This window comes from Xiphophorus maculatus, chromosome 14 (genome assembly GCF_002775205.1).
Source record: "Xiphophorus maculatus strain JP 163 A chromosome 14, X_maculatus-5.0-male, whole genome shotgun sequence".
Taxonomy (NCBI): domain Eukaryota; kingdom Metazoa; phylum Chordata; class Actinopteri; order Cyprinodontiformes; family Poeciliidae; genus Xiphophorus; species Xiphophorus maculatus.
The window spans coordinates 3,015,131-3,038,615 of NC_036456.1; the positions used below are offsets into that span (position 1 = coordinate 3,015,131).

General features: G+C 41.0%; 1 protein-coding gene across 2 annotated transcripts; it reads left to right on the forward strand.

Annotated features, from left to right (window-relative positions):
• The first annotated feature begins 1,963 nt into the window (after positions 1 to 1,963).
• LOC102222603 (fragile X mental retardation syndrome-related protein 1-like) lies at positions 1,964 to 22,501 on the forward strand. Of its 2 annotated transcripts, none has more exons than XM_005800041.2 (17): positions 1,964 to 2,729; positions 7,113 to 7,165; positions 9,694 to 9,787; positions 9,872 to 9,943; positions 11,717 to 11,865; positions 11,984 to 12,077; positions 12,166 to 12,282; positions 13,549 to 13,719; positions 13,802 to 13,880; positions 14,583 to 14,740; positions 14,993 to 15,079; positions 16,782 to 17,001; positions 17,131 to 17,310; positions 18,427 to 18,621; positions 18,706 to 18,813; positions 18,911 to 18,999; positions 20,140 to 22,501. In XM_005800041.2, the coding sequence occupies exons 1-17, from the start codon at positions 2,679 to 2,681 to the stop codon at positions 20,230 to 20,232; spliced, it is 2,010 nt and encodes a 669-aa protein (XP_005800098.1). In that variant the 5' UTR covers positions 1,964 to 2,678; the 3' UTR covers positions 20,233 to 22,501. The 2 variants fall into 2 exon arrangements, with proteins under 2 accessions (XP_005800098.1, XP_023202126.1); XM_023346358.1 differs by having other exon boundaries at positions 14,583 to 14,692.
• The last annotated feature ends 984 nt before the right edge of the window (positions 22,502 to 23,485 follow it).

Sequence of the window (23,485 nt, forward strand, 5' to 3'; positions counted from 1 at the left end):
CGGAATTAAATTAAAGTCAGAATCGTGAGATTAAAGTCCCATCTTCTACCATAACCATCGTGTAATCCTGCTTTTACTAGTCTGTAAGTGGGCATGTCTGTGTTGTTACAGTGTGTATTGATTTGAATTGACGTGATGTTGGATATTTGTGTATTTTCATGTTTTGCAAAACAGGAACCTGCGGTCAAACTGTAATAATGAAAAAAATCACTGATGAAAGAAGCCCGATTTGTATTTTATTTTATTTTATTTATTTATTTAGTTAGATTTTCCTGTTTTAAAAATTCAACAAATTAGTACAATATTAAGATCCCGAGATACTTGAACTCCTCCATATGGGGCAGGACACGTCCCCCCCCACATCCGCCCTTTAGGGCCTCTAAAACTAGGACTTGTGATATTAATCTCAGAATTCAGACTTTTTTTTCTCAGAATTGTGACTTTAATGCAGAAGTGCATCTGAGAGTAACTGAGTTGATAGCAGTAGCTCCCAGTGTCTTCATCTAAGCGAGAAAGACAACTAAACAGATAATCTGTGGGCCATTTTTCAGGTTTGTAGAATGGAAAAGATCAGTTAGTCAGAATAAGAGCTCAGCCAATGGTTATGTCAATGAGAGAGACAGGGTCAAATCATGGAAGACCACAAGTCTAACAGCTATAGAAGGAGAACGTAAAGTTGAAGGTAGCAGTAGCTCAGCCGATCCTCTGATCCAGGAAGGTGTCGTAGCTAAACAAAACACCAGGCCAAATGTAGCTTCAATAAAAAGAAATAAATTTATGGTAGAATATACTGGAGAATTTAAATTTGGGGTGCTTTTACATTAACATAGTCTAGGACATATACACAAAAAAGGAAATAAATCATTATATAAGGTATACTAAACAAGATTTGATGATTAATTACTTTTATGGAAAAGGTGGAATAATGACATGAGTCATATTTAGAAGCCATGAGCTTTATTTCACCAGGACAATCCTATTGAGATTAAAAATCTTTTTTGGAAGAGAATCCTGGCCAAGGCTGCCAGCGGCACACACAGGTTACAGAAAGTAGTGAACTATACTGAAGCAGTGGCAATGAGATACAAAGTTATGCCATCAGGATAGCATTTGTAAGATACGTTGTTGTAGTACTCCATAATCTGAGCAAGATGGAAACTGGGGATGCTGAAAAAAAATGTTCCCCTATAAATAGAATCGTGTGGAACTCCATGAGTGACATATGTAGGCCTTCTATGGCAGATAAGATCTGAGCCTGTGTAGTACAGTGCCAGAAAATCTCACCCAATTTTCTTGTTCGTATATCTACCTGTTGAGCTCAAATGTGTAGAATCCAGTGAGAGAGAAACAGATGTTTTAATATATGTGTTATTCATAACAGATGTCTAATGGGCTTCAAGCCCAAAGTTAATGTATGTGGTGGGTCTCAACTACTAAACAATATTATGGTGCACAGAGGTATTGACCCATCAACATTTCTTTAAGAATGTTTCACTATTTCATTGTTGCTTGTTCAAGTTGTCTGTTGTTAAATACATAAATAAGTTCATATTACTTAATCAACTTAATCAAGTTGTATATGACCTCTTCCTCCCATCAGCAAAAACGGTTTAAGTAACAAAAAAACTCCTCCCACTCCCTGTCGTCATTAATTCCAGCCGAGTCGGTCACCGGTCGACTGTTAAGGAATGTTCCCACTCTCTCTCATCAATGAGTGGGTAACATGGAGTACGAGAGTCGGTCAGTGTGAGTGAAATTGTAACTGACACGGAAACAAACCAATGAATTGTGTTAGGATGTGAATCGTCTTCAGTTATTGGTCCCACTCAGAGACCAACCCTTATTTGCTGAGCCAATAACTGATAAAGATGATTGATTGACGAACATTTTAACCAATTAGAAACCCGTGTTTTCTTTTGGGCAGGTTCTCGGGTGAAGGGGTGGGGTGTCCGAGGTCATTCAGACCCTCTTCGACTCACTCTATCAGCGTGTGTTTGAGGGGTCGGGCGGCTGGTGAGGAATAGTCGCCGGGCGGTTGCACATTTCAGACGGAATTTGAGAAAGACACACCGCCGAAAAATTACACCAGAGGCTGAAGAAACCACCCCCGGTGACGACTTCTGTGAAATATCTCAATGCAGCGTCTGCGCCACACGTCCAACTAACAGAACGCAACCCGGCTACCAGACACTAGCCAAGGTAGCTTCATCCCTGAAAACTGACGGCGTCTGGCTTGTGATAGCTAGCCTCCCAGCTAATTATCCAGCAGCTAACATCATTTAGCGTGCTTCTCCTCGCGCAAGTCGAAACTACAGCAACCGCTCGCGTTGGAGCCGTTTAGCTCGCGAGCTCTGAATCCCACATTTGGACAAAAACAAATAACGGTCCCCCCTCCACACACTCCTTCCTAAACTAAACTGCCTGCCAGGGGGGGACAGCATCTGCGTTGCGTTGCTTGTTGTGACACCCATCACACCCATCTCCCCCAACCCCTTCACCTCTGCCCCCTCCACCTTTTTTCTTCTTCTTCTCCTCCACCCGAAACACTGGAAATCCAGAAGCTGTCGGAGAGCGGCGAAGGGCCGGTGGTGAGGCTGGGGGTGGGAACGGCTCCGGACTCGCAGGGAGTCGCAACGGTTACGGACGCCAAGCACAGCCGTGGGGATCTATCGAAAAGCATGGACGGACTGGCCGTGGAGGTTCGCGGCTCGAACGGGGCCTTCTACAAGGTAAACTGCTTGCAGTGGTTGTTTACTGTTGTCCCACCTTAAAGTTTTGTTTCATGGAAAGGCTGCTTTGTTTTCCCCTCCTCCCGAGAGATAAGCTAGCACAGTGTTTCTCAGCTAACGTTAGCGAGGAGGAGGAGCAGATGTGTTCCATTCCGGATAACCGCTAGCTGGACTTAGCTGAGAAGCTAAGTACACTTGTCATCAGCATGCATGGTTCATGTCTATTCTTTATGAGCAAATGGTACTATAAATTAATGATATTTAAGAAAAAAAGTCCCCATACATTGAGAAAACACGGGATGAAGGCATTTAAACCCGTAGCAAGCTAATAAAAAACAGCCAGCTGTTGTGCAGCTCCTGTAAGAATATATTTGTGGTCTGATTCCCAGTGAAAAAATCAGCCCTGAGGAGGAACAGTTGCTATACAGATAGACTTTCTGTTTCATTTCTGTGTAAGCCACTGTTGCTGCTATTCACTTGAGATAAAAATCTAATTGAATATCAAACTTGGTTTCTCCTTTAATTATGTACATTTTACGTTGTAAGAGCACACAGTAGGCATTCTGACCCACATGGCTCTTCTCTTGAAGCCTTCAGCTGCTCTGCCAGCCCACACCACGGTTTAAGCAACCATCCTATATTTACTCCCACGTTGCCTCACCTGTTGTTTTTGTTTTACAGGGTGACAGGTTTGACTCTGACGTGGTCGAACACTTTCCAAAACCATTTGCTCTCCTTATTCCACCGCTTTCCTTCGTTGCATTTAATTTCCCGCTCTGTGTGTGGGGTTCCAGCTCTGTAGAATTCAGCAGGCGTAAGATAAACTAAAAATGAAGACCCCGACTTCTTCAGGATCAACTCTTAGGCTTTCCATACGAGGGAAGTGAGTTGGCACAATTTGGGTTATTTGTCCAGGATGAAGGTTGTAGAGCTTGTGGCTTTAATCAACCACATGGTTGCTGACTTCATGATGAAGACTTGCACTCCTGTCCATTAGTCACGTAATGTCAGGAGAGCTTGACTTTGCTTTGCCCTGTGGCATTTTTGAAACAGATTAATTTTGAAGGCAAATTAATTTCTGTACTTGTCTTAAACATACATTTGGTCCACTGCCTAGACATTACTATTTGGCTGTTTTAGTTAGTGTTTTTTTTAATCAGCTGATCATGATTTCCTGTCCCTGTTTCAGATCAGAGTCCTTTAACATTAACACATGGTCCCAATCAGGACACTGGCAATGTAACCTGTTTATAATAAATTAACTGTACATTTGACCATTTGGTGACTCTGTCCCAACTTACTCATAAAGACTTTCTGGAAATGGCACAATCTACTTTTCCTGGTGATGATGGATATTTTGTCCTTTCTGTAATTTCTGCAGGACAGCCTCAATATGCTGCTTCAACTTCAGGTTAACCTAAATAATATTAGCTAATAAGATAATAAGATTGTAAAATGTTCATAGTTTTACTAGGGATGCACCGATTTAATTGTCCCTGATTTTCTTAATTTGGGGTGATCTGCGATTGGCCGATATTGACATGAGAAACCGATCTTATCTAGCTTTGCAAAAGTCACGTCTGGGTTTCCCCGGTTAGTAACAGTCACCCCCACGTTACCATCTTAGCTATTTAGTCTCTATATTCAGTGTCTTTATTGGCCTAAATCAGAATCGGCAGGTCAGGGTTTTTAATTATTTGTAACCAGCCAGAAAACTGCAGTTGGTGCACCTCTGGCTTTAACATTTGTTTCTGTCTACTCTCTAAAATGCTGCTGCATTCTGCAATAAACGCTCGTGTTGCCCCTGGCGATGTTTTCATTCAGTATCTGAAGTGCTAAGCTAACATTAGCATGTTGCTCTCTGTTTTCACGTGGCTCATTGATAATAAATATCGCAACATTTCCAGTTAATCATTTGTGAATGTGAAGACTTATGATTTAGTTCTGTTCCTAGGGATACCATCAGGCCATGTGACACAAACGGAGTTAGAGCTGCAACAGCCAATACAATCTCTCTTTTACCTTCAGCTACGCTGCTAAGGGTGAAAAATGATTTGTTGTGAGGAAAAACTGAGAGTCATTCAATCAGCAAAACATTTTCATGAGCTGCAATTCTGTTGTCCAACACATCTGCATTAAAATAAACCACATCTTTCAGAGGCTGGCTCCAGAAAAAGCAGCTGTTTCTATGATACGTCTCACAAAAACAGACATCCCCATTTTAAACAGCCGTCCTTATCTCCCTCTGGTCCCATTAGAGATAAAACAGACAGTAAACTACCCAAAATACCTCAGATGCACTGTAAAAAAAAAGTTAATCTTCTGCTGTCACTCAAGTAGCACAGCGTCTCTGTTGAGGGGATGTTTGGGGGGGGGGGGGTGTACTGGCAGCAAAGAGATGGATGTTAAATGATTCAGCGTCGACAAATGCTTTTTCTTAAGTCTCAAGTTTGTAATTCATCTCTGAAAATATGTTGGTGAAAAGCTGTTGGAAGAAGTGCTGAATTCTGCATTGTTTCACTGATGAATGTTTCTGCTGTGTGGTTCAGAATAAGAATCAGTAGATTCACGACTTACGGCTGCTTCTGACTGGAACTGCATCCACACCTGCAGCTTCTGTCAGCTGACCAGGTTTTCCTAATGCAATAAGCAATAAATCAATAATTTTTATTTGCATAATTTGTCGTTTTTCTCTTTCTACCAAAAACTGGATAAGTCTTTAGTCTGCTGATTTTATTTTATTAACACTTTTGTTTTGAGACTTCATAATTTATTTTAATTGTTGTTTCTGTTATTTTTATTTATTTAGAATATTTAAAAATGTCTTCCAGTTCCAGTGTTAAATGTTCAATAGAACTTAAAGTTTATTGACCTTTGAGAATGTGTTCTTGAATGATTATGCCAAATGGTCTCAAAACAATAATTTTATCGTTTATTGCAATAACTTTGGGGGCAATGTCAAGCAGAATTTGTTATGGTGACAGTAGGTCCATGACTACAGGCCTAACCACACAGATGTGTTAGAACTGTACATGAATGATGTTTTGTGATTAGAAAAATGAATACATATGACTCCAGGTTATTCAATTACAAGAAAAACAAACTTTATAGACCCCAAAACGAAATGAAATGTTATAACTCTTATCATCAAAGTATCTTCAAAGAGTTGTGGTGACGCTGCGACCAGGAATCTCTGTGAATCTCCACTAGCAGTCAGTCTGGCAGTGAATCTGATAAGGCCTCTGACTGAAGACTGTTGCCGTTTAAGAGTCTCATGACATAACGGCACATTTGGTCATCAGAGACTATTTTACAGTGATATGTCCTGGATGACCTCATCAGATGTCCTGGATGACCTCATCAGATGTCCTGGATGACATCATCAGATGTCCTGGATGACATCATCATTTGCTTTAGCAGTTCTTCTTTAAACCTCTGCCTGGCTCAGGAGTTGACAACCTTTACAACCCCAAAATCATTGTCCAAACAAAATTGCACTTTTTGTCCAAACAAACAAACAAAAAAAGCTTAAATAAAGATTTTAAGAAAATAATATGATTTGCTTTTTCATGAAAAATAAATAAAATATTTCCTTTTGATTTTAGGGTTTAAAATAAAGAAAATCATCAAAATGTCCAAATATGCATAATTCAGCTTAGTTGTCATTCTCTATTAGCAAGAATGTAGCGACAGTGGCGAGAAACGCTCCCCTATAACCAGAAGAAACCTCCAGCAGAACCAGAGCGTCCATCTGCCTCTGATTGGCTGTCATATGAGCAACAGAGGAATCTCCCACCGTCCCCCCTCTCCAAACACCTCCAAACAGCTCATTTTTCACCCCTAGAAAAAGTCCGGAATGACCCGACCAAAACCGTCCTCACCAGTATTCCTTGCTTCCCACTGAAGTGGGATCTTCTGAGCCTTTAGTCCCATTTATGGTAGCGTCACTCTAGGCCCCTTCCACCTGTTTCTACCCAGTGGTAGATGTGACAGATTTGTGAATCACATATTTTTGTAACTTTTTCTTTCTCAAAACTACTCAGGGAATTTGACACAAGCCATTTAGGCAGCAGACAAACAGTCAGATGAAGAGAGCCGAGTCGTTTTCATCCCGTTAGTGAGAGGAAATGTTCTCTGCTGTCGGTCGTCACTTTCACCCGACGCTGAATTCACAGCCAGAGAACGGTGTCAGCAGCAACGTGCTGCCTTGGCTGCCTATCAGGGCCCAAGATGCTCTGTTTCAGAAGCAGTCGCACTGTTGGCCTGAAAGCCAGCTGTCAGCATGCACAAATCTAACGCACACAGTCCAGATCCTTATGTTTCTACAGCATGTGTGATGATAAAATCTTTTTTTTTTCTTCTCTTTTCTGTGTTTTTCTTTAGGGTTTTATCAAAGATGTCCATGAAGACTCACTCACTATTGTATTTGAAAACAAGTAAGTGTGAGGTTTCTGTTGTTCTGTCTACATGTATTAAGTAATTGGTTAATAAATTTGGTGGTTTCTGAAATTTTTTCCTTTTTGTCATGTTACAAGGAATGATTGTCTTCTGCCTTTAAAGCAGCATTACAATTCTAATTCTTAGACATTTGTACTGAAATACAGATTTATTCTATAACTCTGCTCCAGTAACGCTCACTTAAATGCACCAATAGCTCCACAGGCTTTGTCCAACATGTGAATTCAACACAACTTTAATTTGTTCAGGCAGTGCGATAAGGAGGATAATAACTAATGAGAAATTAATAATAAACTGACAAATAAACTGACTACTTTGATCAAACGTATATAAACTGCAATAAACCTTTCAAATGGTTCAGAAAGTGCAATTAGGAATTCTAAATATAATGTAAAATAAATAAAAAAGTTTGTCACTCAGAGCACAAAGCATAGAATTAGACTGAATAGATTTGCCTTAATGCATCGGGCACATTGTCACTGATACCCCATCTAGAATTTTTTTTTCCAACATTGGGACAGATACAGATATTATTACATCAGTGCATCTCTAGTTGCATCAGACTTTGATGTATTTATTAGAAAAAAGATTTTTCATCATAAAGTGAAGTCAGTTCTAAGCTCTATTACACTTTCTCCTCTACAGGCTAAAGTTTATGCCTGTTTTCTTTTCACAGTTGCTCAGTTTCAGCCTAACAGGAAGGAGAGTATTCCTAAACGTCACTTTTCAACTTTGCCACAGATTCTCAACTGTACTCCGGTCTGCACTTTGACTAGGACATTCTAACATTGACATGCTTGGATGTGCTGCAGTAAACCATCAGCTCTCAGCATGGTGCAGGGATGATTGGGTGACTTCTTGAGGCATTTAGGGATCTGAATTTAAATATAGACTTGACTTTTTTGCATATTTGTATTTGTTTAAAAGAAGCAGTGTTTGTGTTAATAAACACATGTATAATGAAAATTGTAGTTGTAACATGACAAAATTTAAAAAAAGAATCCCCAACGGATATGAATGCCTTAGCAAGGAACTGTAGTCTAAATAAAAGCTCAAAGGAAAGTAAGTTGGAAATCCGATGACTGTAACAAGACTTTGCTCTAGGCCTTTAAAATGTCCCTCTTCAGCACCCGTGCCTGGGACGCAGCTGTCCGTACGTGTCTTGGAACAGGTCATTTTAAAACCTTCCTTCTCTTCTCGTCTCTGTCCCGACCACACTGCTGCCACAACTTTCTTTCCTCCTGAACCCACCTACTGCCCCCCCAAACCTCCAGGCTTCGCTTTGGTCCCTCATGGCTGAGTGTAGATCGTGTGGCTCTCCTAAAAATAGTGATCCATGGTATGTGAGATAGGAGGGGGAGAGAGAGAGTGGTACTACCATGCCCACTCTCAGTTTTGGGACAGTTCCCAGCCTGACTTCTTGTCCTTCTACTCTCTCTGAGCACATGGAGGTGTTGGAGACGTTTCCTGGGAGAAATTTTAAAGGCATTTTAGTTGCTTAAAAATGATGGATTAAAAAGTGATCCAGATCAGAGGCTCTACACGAATGAGCTAGATTTCAGTGTGGTCTCCTATCTGTAATATTGGGGTGCACCAATAAATCGGCCCAGATTTCCTTCATTTTTGCACATCGGGTGACACTTGAATGAGAAACTGTTCTTATCCACCTCTTAGAAAGTCTGAAAATCAGCCACTGTCCTCTTTTGCTCTGCCAAAAGCGGTTGGCTGACGAACCGGCCAACAAGGTCATGTCTGCACATGTACAATCAACAGTACTCACCCAACTTAGTAGCTTTGTTGCTTAATTTAGAAATTTTTCAGACAAAAAAAAAAATTGGTATCAGCCAAAATCGGATTCTGCTTTTTAAAGATCAGGAATCGGCCGGAAAACTGCATTCGGTGAATCTTTAGCTTTAACATCTGATTCGAAGGATTTACCCGTCACCATATTCTGAAATAAACTCATGTTCAGCCTCTGCTGATGATTCAAACTCTGAAGTGCTAGGCTAACTAACATGTCTGTTTTTATATTGGTGATAGATATAATATTACAATCATTGGTGAACGTCATAAATTTAAAGGCTCATGTTTCAGCTGATCTATGTCCAGTTCTGTTGCTAGGGATACCATCAGATCATGTGACACAGAACGACTTAGAGCTGCAACAGCCAATGCAATCTGTGTTTATTTTCAGACAAAACAAAAAAAGTGGCATTGAACAAAATCGGAATCAGCAGGTCTGGTATTTTACAGATCTGTGATCGGCCAGAAAACTGCAACCAGTGCACCGCTACTGTATAGGACACCTATAAAAATGTTATTTGGTCAAATCAAAGATTATCTATTGTTGTACAACAAAGACAATTTATTACAGCAGACCAAGATAAGATTACTGACGACATTTAAAGTTTTAATGAGCAATCTTTGCAATCAGGACGTTAAATGGCTGAAACAGACGGTATTTAATATGAACTGTGTTAAAACTGTTTGTCTCGTCGTGTTCAAGCTGGCAGCCTGAGAGACAGCTGCCGTTCAGCGACGTGCGGCTGCCTCCTCCAGCCGACTACCACAAAGACATCGGCGAAGGCGAGGAGGTGGAGGTGAGAACTGCTGCGCTGCTCCGTTCTAGCCCAGGTCTCACACCTGGACTTCCTGCTGAACTAACGCGCCTGTGGTCTCCGCAGGTCTACTCCAGGGCCAACGAGCAGGAGCCGTGCGGGTGGTGGTTAGCACGGGTCAGGATGATGAAGGGGGAGGTAGGTGTCTGGATACCGGGAGAATAAAATAACCCGCAGACAACAAAAGAATTCACTGTCATTGTTGCCATCATCTGTTTGAAACAAAGCTAAAAGAAAGTTGTGTGGAGGTGAAAAAGTATATAAACACTTCCTGCTTCCATTTGACTTAAAAGAAAGCATCAAAGCCAGATGTTGTTAATCGAACGCTGTTGAATAATTAATTAATTAAACCAGCTGTATAAAAGCCAGATTTTTATCAGTTTTCTGCTCGGTGTCATGAGGGTGACTCTGTGTTTACACAATGCCAGGCTGGAACAACACCAACGACACAAACCCCCTGTAGTCTGTGTTGTTTCAGTATTATTTAAACATATTACACTGCCTGGGTTACTGCTGTCAAGACACAAAACCCAGTGCTAATTTAAATGTAACGCACACAATAGAAATAACTGAAGGTACCCAGAATATAAATGAGCTGAGCCATAACTCTGACTGTGAGGTTTACAGGATCTGCTTGGATCCTTTGAATGTGTGGAATATGAATCAACTGGCCTTTTTTTTTTAGGGTTGTCATAATAATAAAACTTCAAACTCCATATTGATACTAAGAAAAATACTTTTTTCTTTTTTTTAATGGCTCAAGATTCTTTCTAACATAGTTAGAATATGCCAAAAATATTATTACAATATGGCAACATTTTAGCCTTCTTAATTGGGCCAAAAACCAATAAGAATTTAGCTGTTATTTATAAAAATGTAAAATTAAAAAATCTCACTTCCTTTGTTTGACAAAACAGCAGAACACTTGGTATAACTAATGTTAACTAACCTGGATAGTTTTATTTTCTTTTGTAATTTTGCCCCTTATTGTAGTTTCACATTCTGTTTTGTTTTAGTTTAGTGTTGATCTTTATGCTTCCATTAACCTTTAACTTTCTGCTGGTAGATTTTTATATTTATATTCTGTTCTAATATTGTTTCTGAAAGTATTTTGATTCAGTTCTGCAATGATTTCATTTTATCGTAGCTGCTTATCTTTAGCATGTGCTTCCATTAGCCAATTATCTGCTGATAGAAATAAATTATACTATCTGGCATTTCCCTGCGTTAATTCGTACGGCGGTAGAACGGAGCGCTGTGGGATGTGGAACTTTGAATCTCTGTTATGGCAGTGTTGCTGCTGAAGGAAATGCAACAATTTGGCAAATGTAAGCGGGACCGTTTGTATCGATTTCTACGCAAATGAGTGTCTTTGAACCGAGATGTCGATTCGTTTGCCCGCCGTAGCCTCAGGCTGGTGAATTTGTGACAATAGGTTGAGAGAAGGTGAAGAAGTAACTGTTTTAGATTAATCTGCTAACAGTTAAAAATTAAGTTTGAAGTCCATCATCAGGGCTTTTATTCAGAGTGGAAAACCTCAGCTTGCCTGATTTAGCTTCACCTTTGTTAAATTAATCAATTTAAACCCTAAAGGCCAGATAGTTTAATAATACCTTAAAAAATCAGAATCGTAGAGTTTAGTAACTGGATGCTTAACTACAAAATTCACCCTAGTACCACTTAGGTTTAATTGGCTAATCTTGACTGTTTGATGGTTTAAAATTACACTAATTTCAGTAATCATCATAAAACCTCAATCAGTCCAAGTCTTTTAACCGAGCAGCAGTCTGAATAGTAGGAGATAAAACCCTAACCGCCTGATCCTGGGGATCTTTTTGTATTTCTTCTTAAACCAAAACAACTAAACAATACTCCCTATAACTGTTATAAATGTCTGTTGTGCTGTTTCAGTTTTACGTAATCGAATACGCAGCTTGCGATGCCACATACAACGAGATTGTCACGTCGGAGCGCATCAGGCCTCTGAACCCCAACAGCCCCGCCTCTCGAAACACGTTCCACAAGATGACCATCCCCGTCCCGGAAGACCTGAGGGACATGTGAGTCCGCCTTTGTCCAGCTTTATTGTGATGCTGAGATTTCTCAGCAGCTTTCTGCAGATCTCAAGCAGTGCTGTTAAGGTGTGGTGTGTGTGTGTGTGTGTCTTGTTTTTGTCAGATGTGCAAGTGATGACATTCACAAAGACTTCAGAAAAGCTATCGGAGCCAACTGCATCTTCTACAGCGCTCAAACACATGATCTCATTGTCCTGGTTAGGAAATTCCAAAATTCCTTCAAGTTAGATAATTGTTAGATCTCATATTGATCTGTTTTGTTTTGTTTTTTTTACCCCCCACAAGTCTACAAATGACACAACGGTAAAGCGTGCAACACTCCTGAGTGACATGCATTTCCGCAGCATCCGCACCAAGCTCATCCTAATGTCCCGCAACGAAGAAGCCACCAAACATTTGGAGGTAAAATGTTCATCAGCAAATATTCATTGGTTATATTTCACAAATGTTGTTCCTGTTGGCCTTAGATTTCATCTTCAGGATGGTAACAATGTGGTTCTCAGTAGTTATTTGCATAAAATACTTCCAGAGGGCTTACACAGGGTTAGCTAAGGGGCTCCCCATGGTCGGGCCGACATACCGAGTCTGCTCTCATTGTCGCAGTTGGGTGATGAAAATCCCGTCATTTGTTCTCTGCTTCATGTCCATCACCCCTTCAACTTTTTGCCCCGTCTCCATGCGACCCTATTGAGTGATTGGTCTGAATTTTGTGCGTGTGCTTATTTAGCCAGGCCAAACTATTCAACTTCCAGAAGCTTTTCTTTTTTTGAGCCAGAGAACGTTTAGGAAGTACACACTGAAACCTTAAAATCCCTCTGCCTGGTTCTAGTTTGATGCAGAGGACGTTCCTCTGACGCCTTCTGTTCTGTTCTTTTTAAAAAAAAATTTAACCAATAAAATGGAAAAATGAGATGATGTTTTCCAGCTCATCCATCATTATTTCCTCCTCTGAACTCGTGTAATAGTTGATCCTCTCACCATGATCGCTGTGTTTACTGTAGGCAACTGCTGTGAGCCACCCTCAGCAAAACACCAGGAGCGGTTTCACTGGAGCTCAGCTCAGGAGGTCTTGACCCCTGAATTTCAAGCAGGCCTTACATTTAGTCACAGGTCAAATTGACCTGTTCCTGTCATCTGGGGCTGAAAAACCTAAAATGTTCTTTTTACACTTTGCTGGTTCCAAGAATATGAACCAGTTTCCAAATACCTTCAGGTCAAAGATTGTGATTTTTAGAGTGCACAGCTAGCCTAAAAACTGACCCGATTTTCTTAACTTTGGGAGATCGGTGATCAGGTGAAGCTTACATCAGAAAACGATCTCATTCACAGGTCTTAACTGTGTCCCCTAGAGAGGGCACTGGCTGACTACTGTTAACATGCCCCCAGCGTGTTAGCAGTAGTCCACCCCAACTGTTGCTGAGTCATTGTAAACAACTTTTCACACACAAAAAAAATTGTAATCAGCTTTTAAACATTGGTTATCAGGCAGATCGCTGCAATCAGTGCACCCACAAGGAAAGGAAAACACAAGGACTTTCAGCCATATTGCCTCTGGGGTCAGTGGCTGAGCTGATGAGCAGAACACCAGCGTAAAATGAACCAGCGAGACACAAACCTGCCCACTTTTAGTCTTCCTGATGTTGCTTGTGTTTGGGTTCCCTTTCTTAGACCAGTAAGCAGCTAGCAGCAGCGTACCAGGAAGAAGTCCGAGTCAGAGAGGACCTGATGGGCCTCGCCATTGGTTCCCACGGTGCCAACATCCAGCAGGCCAGGAAGGTGCCTGGAGTGACGGCCATCGAGCTTGAGGAGGAGAGCTGTACCTTCAGGATCTACGGAGAGGTGAGCGCCCCACTGAGGCTGCTACTGTTAGCTGCAGCTCCCTGAAAGCTCTCTGATGCTGGACTTGTGTGCTGTGTTCCAGACTCCTGAAGCTGTGAAGCAGGCGAGAGAATATCTGGAGTTCAAAGAAGATTACTTCCAGGTTCCCAGGAACCTCGTAGGTGAGTGTAGCAGCTTGACCTTCCTATCATTTGATGGCTTAAGACGTAGTGGTATAGGATTAGTTTTATCTGTTGTGATGATTGCAGATTGTCTGTTTTTAATCCTGTGCGAATTGGCGAAGTCAGTAATTTAAGAAAAAGTTCCCCTGCTGTGTTTTGCTGAATTCCGAGATCCTGTAATAACACTAATCACTTCTTGTTTTAGGTGCTGTGTAGTTGGACTGATTATGCCAGTATTTTCATACTTTGCTATTTTTTATAATACTAACTGCTTCAATAGAACCTTCCTGCCAACAGTAACTCTGAAAGATTTTATTTAATATAAGTTACAACAGCTTTTAATCTCCCTTTGGGATCAATAAAGTATTTTTGAATTTGAATCAAAATAGTGGCTCTCATCAAGTATTGCACTGTGCGGTAAGACTGGTTTACCTCTGTAATACAGCTGGCTGGCACACTGAGCTGTGGCTGCAGCCGGAAAAATAGTTTGAACATCGACTCCTGTCATTCCTCAAGTCGACTGGAAAGAGCTCGTTAACATCATATCTAGGAGATATCTGTGAATTTCAGCGACATCTCAGGCTTCTCTCGTCCCCTACGGATGCACCACATAAAAAGCAGACGTTGTGGAGTGATTTATGTATTACATGGCGTCCCACGCGAATATGGCTTTTGACGCCGTTTGCTTCCGTTTCCTTCCAGGCAAAGTCATCGGAAAGAACGGCAAAGTCATCCAGGAGATAGTGGACAAGTCGGGCGTGGTCCGCGTCCGGATCGAGGGAGACAACGACAAAAAGCTTCCCCGGGAGGAGGTAGGCAGGCAGGGGGCTGGCAGAGACGACACTGCCAGCAGCAAAGAGGTGAATTCTCCGTTCGGCTCGTCTCTCTGACACCCACATCATTCCTTCTGCTTTGCTGCTCCACGCTGCATCTTTGTTCCTCCTCCCCTGTCAGTAGTGCTTCCGCTTTAACAGCTCTCAACACACAGCTAACTGTATTTCTAGTGTGTGGCTCTCATGTTGTGTTGCTATTAGTTGATGGATTGACATGTATCTGTTTTTTGTTTTGAACACCGTGATTAAACCCTGAACTTGTCATTTGTGCTTCATTAGGGCATGGTTCCCTTTGTGTTTGTTGGCACTAAGGAAAACATCAGCAATGCTCAGGCCTTGTTGGAGTACCATGTGTCCTACCTGCAGGTTGGTTCATCCAGTTTCTCTCTCTTAAATACAGTAGATGAAGAAACTCTGTATGTTCCAAAGCTAACCTCAATCAATGTGAACACACACTGTGAAACATGGAGGTGGCAGCATATTACTGTGGGGATGCTGTTATTCAGAAAACTTGGAAGAAATCTTTAAACGAACCTAAATCACCCAATGACTATCAGGAGAGGGTTTTCCACAAATTGGTAGAATAAAGATGAAATTTTACCAGAAGAAAGTCGTAAAATTACTATCAAAGTTATTTTGAAAGCCAAGTTGTGATATTTACGATGAGACGTGAGCAGCTGGTCTAGTCCGCGTGGTTTCCTTCAGAATAGACACAGCAGTTTGTGCAATTGCTTCAAACTGCTGCTGATGATGACGATCAAATTTGGATGTGTTGGAAAAATTAAGTATGTCCAATTTGTAAAACCAACAGCAAACTATTGACTTCACAAGATGCTCAACATTCCTCATTTTAATGTTTACATTTTTTGTGTGGGAGTTATTATAAAATGACTACTTAATTCTTCTAACATTACGACTCTCTTCTTGTATTATTAGAATCTTATTTTATCAATAATAATTGACATTTTGCTAAATGTTATGTTTATTGCTTATGTCATAGTCGACTGATTTTATAATGTAAAACACTTAGGACTGCCTTGTTGCTGAAATATGCAACACAAATAAACTTGACTTAATATGACTTTATTCTGGTAATATTGACTTTTATTGCGTCTTTATCCGAGTAATATGACTTTGTTGCTTAACTTTATTCTTGTAATCTTATGACATTTTTGTCATATGACTATTGTTGTTACGACCTCATTCTTGAATTGTTTTGACTTCATTCTTTATTGATAAATCACATGACTTTATTCTTGTGTACTTATGACAATTATACCAATATGACTTAATATATCGGATATCTATATAGGCCTAAATTTTCAAATGGGTGCATTCCTTGTTTTTGTATCTGCGTTTGCAGCAGGGAGTTTACTTCTTTCACTCTGACTGCGTTCCCGTACTAGTCCGTTATTAGTGAGCCTGCAGGCCCCTCACCTGTCTCCTGCCGGCCTGAATCCTCAGGAGGGAAGCTGCTGATAGTCTTGTTTTGGCCTTACCTCATGAGCTTTTATAAATAGCTCCTCTCTGTGGGGCCGGCTACAGGGTGCTCTAGGGTGTAGGTTACAGGCCATCCGGACCCTCAGCTTCCAAAGATAACTCCCAAGCCCCCCTGCCCTGCCTCGTTTCCCCCTCGCCTCCCGCAAGGATCCAGCTGTCATTGGTGGAGTCAGCTGTCACGCTCCCGTTAGAGAACTGCTGCCACTTCCTTCTGCCTTCAGGTCCAGAAAGTATTTCTGTAGTGACAGACACAATGATGTTGTTTCTAGAGTGTTTGTTCTGCTCTAAGGAGTAAAACAGTTCTCATTCAGACTTATTAAAGACTTGGAAACAGTCATCTGTGTATAAATATTTTTGCATTACTGCCACCTACTGGGGATTATGAGAAAATGTAAAGAAATAAACAACTAGTCTGTTTTTTTTGTTGTTGTTTTTTTACAGATGAGATTTATTAAAAACAAATAAAGTGGTAATTTAAAAAAAGAGAGGCTTAACTTATTTTACCTTCTGTATGTATTTGAATATGTTCAGCAAATACCACATAGGTTGATAACAGCTTGTTCTGCAGGAGGTGGAGCAGCTGCGCCTCGAGCGCCTCCAGATTGACGAGCAGCTCCGTCAGATCGGGGTGGGATACCGTGTGGCCCCCAGCCGGCCCGCTGGGCCCGGCGGCGACCGGGAGAAAGGTTACATGACGGACGAGAGCAGCAACTCTCTCCACGCATCTCGTACGTACGGCGGGCGTGGCCGAGGACGAAGACCCTCCAATACCCAGTACTCTGGATACGGTGAGACGGAAGGAACAAAAACGCTTCACCTAGATATGATGCAACAGTTTTTCCCCCCTAGATTTACAGCTGATTATTTATACAAAAAAAATATATATATTTTTTTAAATGTTTGATTTTTGTTCCCAGGCACAAACTCCGAACTGTCAAATGCTTCCGAGTCGGAGGACGTCAACGACCGCGACCTGAGGCCCCGTGGCATCGGTGGGGACGAGAGAGGCTCCAGACGAGGAGGCAGGGGCCGAGGTGCAAACTCGGGACGGGGGCGCGGGGGCCCCGCAGCCAAGCCCTCCAACTCAATTAGCTCAGGTGTGTTACATTTCATTGTTCTTTTCAGGGCAATTGACCTGGTAACTCTGCTGTAGCTGCAGAGCCAAGGCTCATGTGGAAGAAATCTGACTTTATGGAACAGAACCATTGTCAAAACAATGCAAAATGTACAGACCCATTCAATAAATTAGAATATTATTGAAAAGTTCATTTATTTTAGGAACTTTAACACTAAGTGAAACATGTTAAATAGACTAATTACACACAGAAAGCCTTTATTTCTGTTCTGATTTTTTGTTTACATTTAATTGAAACAGCAAATTTAAAATTAAAATATTAATTAAAACCAGACCAATAAAAAAAAATTCAAAAGAAATGTAGCCATTATGTTTAATGTAGGTTGCAATTGGTTAAAATGTACTTTTAATCTGATGAATATTATCAGAATTCATATTATTTATTCAGTATGACTGTACTTGGTTTGGAAGAAAACCAGTTGGAAGCTAAAAAACACTTGAGACTTTGCTGGAGGCTCAATGACCATAAATACACAGACAGATTTAGATGGGAGCATTTATACTGGCCAAAGTCCAGCTCTAAATCTAATTGGCAATGGATGTCCACAGATTTTGGACATAAAACAGATGTTTACAGATGTAATCCAGTCTGATTAACCTTCAGCTGTTTTACAAAGTATGGGCCCAAACTGGAATGCTTGGATGTTCAGAGCTGGAAGAGAGATACAGGATTTTATTTTCTCTCCAATTTGTCCAAAATTTTCAAAAGAATTTTTTTCCGATTTCACAATCAGGTGCTAGTATGCCTAAATATATAAAATAAATAACTGTAATAAAAGAAATGACTTTGAAGATTATGTATGTTTATGTAATAATAATTACACTTTGAATAAAGTGTAATTATGAATCATTTGTGTGATCATATGTGTGATTAGTAGGAGTGCACCGATCTTTAACAAAACCTAACCTGTCAATTCTGATTCTGTCAGACCTTTTTTTTTTCTTTTTTTTTTTTTACGTGTGTGAAAAGTCAGTTGGTGGTTATGCAGAAGATGGGTTTTCATTTCATACACTATTTATTGAATTAATTTAGTAGACAAATGATAAAAATATTGAGTCATATTTCTGATCTTGTCAGTTCTGAGGGATCCAGACAGCAACCCGTACGCTCTGCTGGAGGGAGAGGGCGAGCTTGCAGACGCCGACCTCAGTGAGGGCACGGTGGGGGACCGCCACAGACGCTCCCGCCGGCGCCGTAACGACCAGGAGCCCAGCGTGATGGACGCCGCCACAGAGTCGGACAATCAGGCCGGCCCCAGTGAGAACGGACTAGGTGAGAACCACCCGGTGTGTTACAAACAGCTGAAAGTAAAACTTCTCCAGAACTTAATCAGTTTTTTTCCGATTTGATGATTAGACGAAGAAGCTCGACCTCAGCGCCGCAACCGAAGCCGCCGGCGCCGTAACCGCGGCAGCCGGCCAGAGGGAGGGTCCGCCAGTCGTGACAGGCAGCCGGGAGAAAGTGGTGAGCAGCAGCAGCAGCAGCAGCAGCAGCAGCGTTCTCTGGGGAATCAACACACACTCCCTCTGAGTGCTCCAGCTAACAGTTTGATGTTTCTTAGTGACCGTAGCCGACTACATATCCCGTCCTGAGTCCCAGAGCCGACAGAACCTGCCTCAGAAGGAGAACCACTCTGGACCTGAACCCAAGGTAAACGCACAGACACACCAATCAGAGTGCTGGGACTCAATTTCAATCTTTTGTTAAGCTATGAGCTCCTGATTCCAGCTTTTCTTTAGGACAAAATGAGAAGAGAAATTGTTCAAAACATTTTCATGTCATCCATCCATTTATTATTTATACCAAGATCAATAGTGACATCACATCGCTGTAAGTACATTTTTTTATATAGCAACATCCACAGATTACAATCACAAAGTGCTTCACAGATAAAATAAGCTAAAAAAATAGCAGTTGCTATAAAACATGATTTACCATTTTAAAATAAATGCAAAATTATCTGTAGTTATCTTACATTTGTCTTAATGGAAGTTCACCCTCTCAAGAGCAATAAGCTTTAATTTTGTACAGAAGACTTCACACTGTGACAGGAAGACATTTTAAATATCAAAATTAAAACACAACTAAAACCAATAAGTTAAAACCACACACAACCAAAACCATAAATATAATGGTTTATGAAGGTTCTCTAAGCAAAATTGTCCTTCAATAAATATTAATCAGAATGGAAATGATTGAGCTCATTTTAATTCATCATGTGATTAATTACTCACTGTACAACTGCGTATCAGAGTTGTTGTATATAGAATTATTTTCTGGCAAAAAAAAATCACAAATTTTGAGATTAATCCCAGAAATTTTCACAAAATAACTGGAAAATTTTGAGTCAAATGTTTGACTTTTGAAACTTGGGTAAGTTCAGAATTTTCTGGCTGAAATGTACTTAGTTTTTTCTATCCACAATGGCCCCGACATGCCATCATTGACGGGTTTAATTATGAGTTTATTGCAAATTTGACAAGCTTCACCTGCAGATGGCAGTATTTCTTCTGCTACGCCACTATAGTGAGTTTCTCACTGATTTCAAAACCAGCCTACTTTGAGTGTTTTTCATACAGTGATTTCCACGTCAAGCGGCATTGTTGGCACTATAAACGATGCCTCCACGTCACATTTTTGAGTTTCTGACTGGTCAGGAACTGATGAGGGCTGACCAAGCTGAAAATCTTCTGTCTCTGGTCAACTCTGGCTGATTTGTTGTTGCATCTCTAACAGAGAGCTTCCAAGATCGTTTGGCGCTGAATCTCAACATTTCTCTCCCCTTCACAGGAGAACGGAACCAGTGCAAAGAAGGAGGAGCGAACGCCCTCAAAGCGTTCTCCTAGCAAAGAGACGCCGACTTTGGTCAATGGGGTCTCATAAGGAGACGAGCCCCCACTCCCTCGCGAACCCAAGTCTCAAGCAAGACTCCATGGCAAACTGTGTCCCTGCTTGCATTAACTTAAACCTTAAGAGATGAAAAGTACCTGACAAAATACCTGAGTTCATACTATGAGATGGAAAAAGTATTAAAAAAACACAAAAAAAAAAACAAAAAAAGAAAACCGACAAACGCATCTACTTAAAACCACACGTTAACGGTGTATGCTATCCTATCTATCAGTACTTAGTGCTTATTTAAAAACTCAACTAGCTTGCCAAAAGAGAGCTGGTGCATATTTCTCAAGATACTGAAAACACAAACAGGACAAGACTTTTTTTTTTTTTTTTTTAACGGTTGACTTTCTTTGTATCCTTTTTGTTTAATGTTAATTCTGTTCATTGTTTATCACTGGTTTGGACTGGGCTGTTGCTCTCTCCACCAAAAAAAAAAATCGGACGTGTCTCGGTGTTAACAGAACCGACGAGAGATGTGAACCGCAGGCGTGCGAGCAGACAGTCCTGTAGTTCATGCGAAGCAGTGTTCACGCAGAGCAAAGATGGACAGATCGGAATATTGATAGACATTGTGCCTTGAATTTGGAAAAAAAAAGAAAAAAAAGAAATAAAAACTTAAGTTTTTCCATGAAGTTTGGTTTTGTTTCCTGAGAAGACGGTAACAAGAGGGGGAAGTTCTTCTAGTTTTATTTTTTATTTAAAATTTGGTTTGATGGATGGAACAGAAGGGGAGTGATCTAGAATCAGAAAATGGCTGACCAGTGTAAAAGAGTGGGAGGGGTAAACAAAATCTGGTGCCAAATACAAAATCCTAACGGCGCTTGTCCTCATTCCGTGTATAATGGGGGCAAAGGGGGCAGAGCGTTCAGACCCGTTAGTGCGCACGAGCGAAGGGATTTGGCAACAATAAAACTAAACCATGAGGGTTGACGTAACGAAGCAAAGTGCTGAGGGGATGTCGTGTTCCCCCTCTTGCCTATAGATCTTTCAATGGTCCAGGGTTGAGTCCAGACAGGCACACTTGAACTGTAGATTTAAATTTACAAAGAAAACTACACAGTGCCTCTTTCTCTGTGTCGGAGGGGCAGCGGCAACTTCAGCCTCTGCTGATTTCAACCACTGCAGTGGACGGCTCCGGAAGCACCGGGGGGGTGGGCTTCTAATGGGAGGGCGTGGAGGGCCGAGAGACTGCAGACTGTGGGACAGGGACGAGAGCCACATGGGACACAGTTACACATACACACACAGAGCACCAGGGGGCGCACAGATCAATGCGGTTTACGGGAGAAAAAAGAAGGAAGATGTCTGTCCTGTAGAGGGCAGTAGAGTTGGGTGGAAGGGACTGGAAACCTGAGTGGCTCTCTGCTCATGTTGTTACTGTTGTCTTGGTTACAGCTCTCCGTTCTTACTTTTTTTTGTTGCTATTTCCACATCTTTAGAAAAATCTGAAATAAAACATTGAAGTGAAATCAACCTCTCCTGTGGAAATGAGCTCTGATTTCTTTGTCTTGTGAGTTTGCAGTCTATTTTTCTACCTTGCATGGCATTTAGTTACTGAGTGGTGCCTGTCTAGTGCATGAGGAAAGGGTATTAATCTTTTTTATTATTATTATTTTAAAGTTATTGTTTAACAAGCTAGAATTGCTGCTAATCTACCCACTGAATGTCCATCTAATGTAGAAACTCTGCCTTTGGAGGAGAACTTTATTTGTGACTAAATCAACTTTTCATTTCTACCCTTGGGTCCATCTTTGATTCTTATTCAGTAGATGCTAGTCAGGGAAAGAACGTGTCCCTTTACTCATGACTCTCACGAAGTATTACAAACCCAAGGGCAACAAGGTGCATGTCAAGCAAGCATTCTCATGACCAAAGGTTTGGAGAGACACCTGACAGGGTATGCAGTTGGTTGATTTGAGACCACCCCTTCCCTCCCTCCTCCATGCTGCTGTTGTAGATTTCTGCCCAACCATTTTGTTTTTAGAGACAGAACGAGCATTCAAGTGTTTGGACCTTGTTTCAGTTGCATGTATGAGTGGATGTGTATTTGCCTTCTTACCTCATTCTGTTGACTGCTGTATTCTCTAATGTATCTGTAATCCCCACGTTGAGTTGACAGAGTGCCTGCTGTGTGAGTGTGTGTGTGTGTGTTTGTGGATGCTAGGTGTACTGTTGACTCCTCACTGTCAGATTTATGTCTCTGGTTTTCTCACTCATGTTCTGATGGCAATAAAGGACTTTTCATTGTTTGATATATCTTTTTTTGCAGCAGGTTATTGTCGGCATATTTATATTTCAAACAAGAAGTTGCATACATTGACTAAAATGTCACCAAGCTTTTTGTCACTGGCTGAAATTAAACCAGACCAACATTCTCCCTTTTGAGGTTAATTAAAGTGGCCAAAATTATTTCTATTTACTAAATGCTACGATAATGAAAATATGGCAGATCAATTTGTCATCAAAATCAGGTTCACATACAGAATGATTTAAACAATGAGGGAAAGCCCAGATGACTATGTCATGGCTTTGGAAACTTCTGATAGGTTAAGCAACACATTTGAGTTAATTGGCGGATGTATTTGAAGGTCACACATCAAATGCACTGCTTAATGGTTTGAAACTATGGGAAGGTCAAAAGAAATCAGCCAAGGTATCGAGAAGAGAATTCTGGAGTTGCACTAGTCTGGTTCATTCTTGGGAACAATTTCCTTGAAGGTGCCACATTCATCTATTTTGGTCCGAAATGTAAAAATCGACCCCAGAACAAAAGCTGAAGACTCTGGATGAAGCTGGTAAGGTTGTATCCACAGTGAAACGTGCTCTCTACCACCATGGGCTGAAAAGCCACTCATTGAGGAGGAAGCCATTACTCCTAACATAACATAAAAAGCCTGATTGCAGTTTGCAATTTCACACAAAGAAACTTGTCATTCTTGGAAACATGTCCTGTGGTTTAATGAAACTAAAGTTGAGCATAATGACCAATGTTACATTTGGGGGAAGTGTGTTTTCCTGGGAACACCATCCTGACTGTGAAGAATGGGGGCGGCACCTTGTTGTGTGGGACTGTTCTGCTGCAAGAGGAACTGCTGCGCTCCACAAAATAGATGACATGAGAAATGATGATTATGAAGTGATATTAAAGCAACATTTAAAGACATCTGCCATGGATGTAAAAGCTCAGGTCCAAATGGACCTTCCACATGAGCAATGACCCTAAACACACAGCCAAAGT

Coding starts and splice junctions, on each gene's coding strand:
- LOC102222603 (XM_005800041.2), top strand. CDS start 2,679: ATGGACGGACTGGCCGTGGAGGTTCGCGGCTCGAACGGGGCCTTCTAC. Junction 11,866..11,983: donor CCGGAAGACCTGAGGGACAT/GTGAGTCCGCCT, acceptor TGTTTTTGTCAG/ATGTGCAAGTGATGACATTC. Junction 13,881..14,582: donor GGTTCCCAGGAACCTCGTAG/GTGAGTGTAGCA, acceptor GTTTCCTTCCAG/GCAAAGTCATCGGAAAGAAC.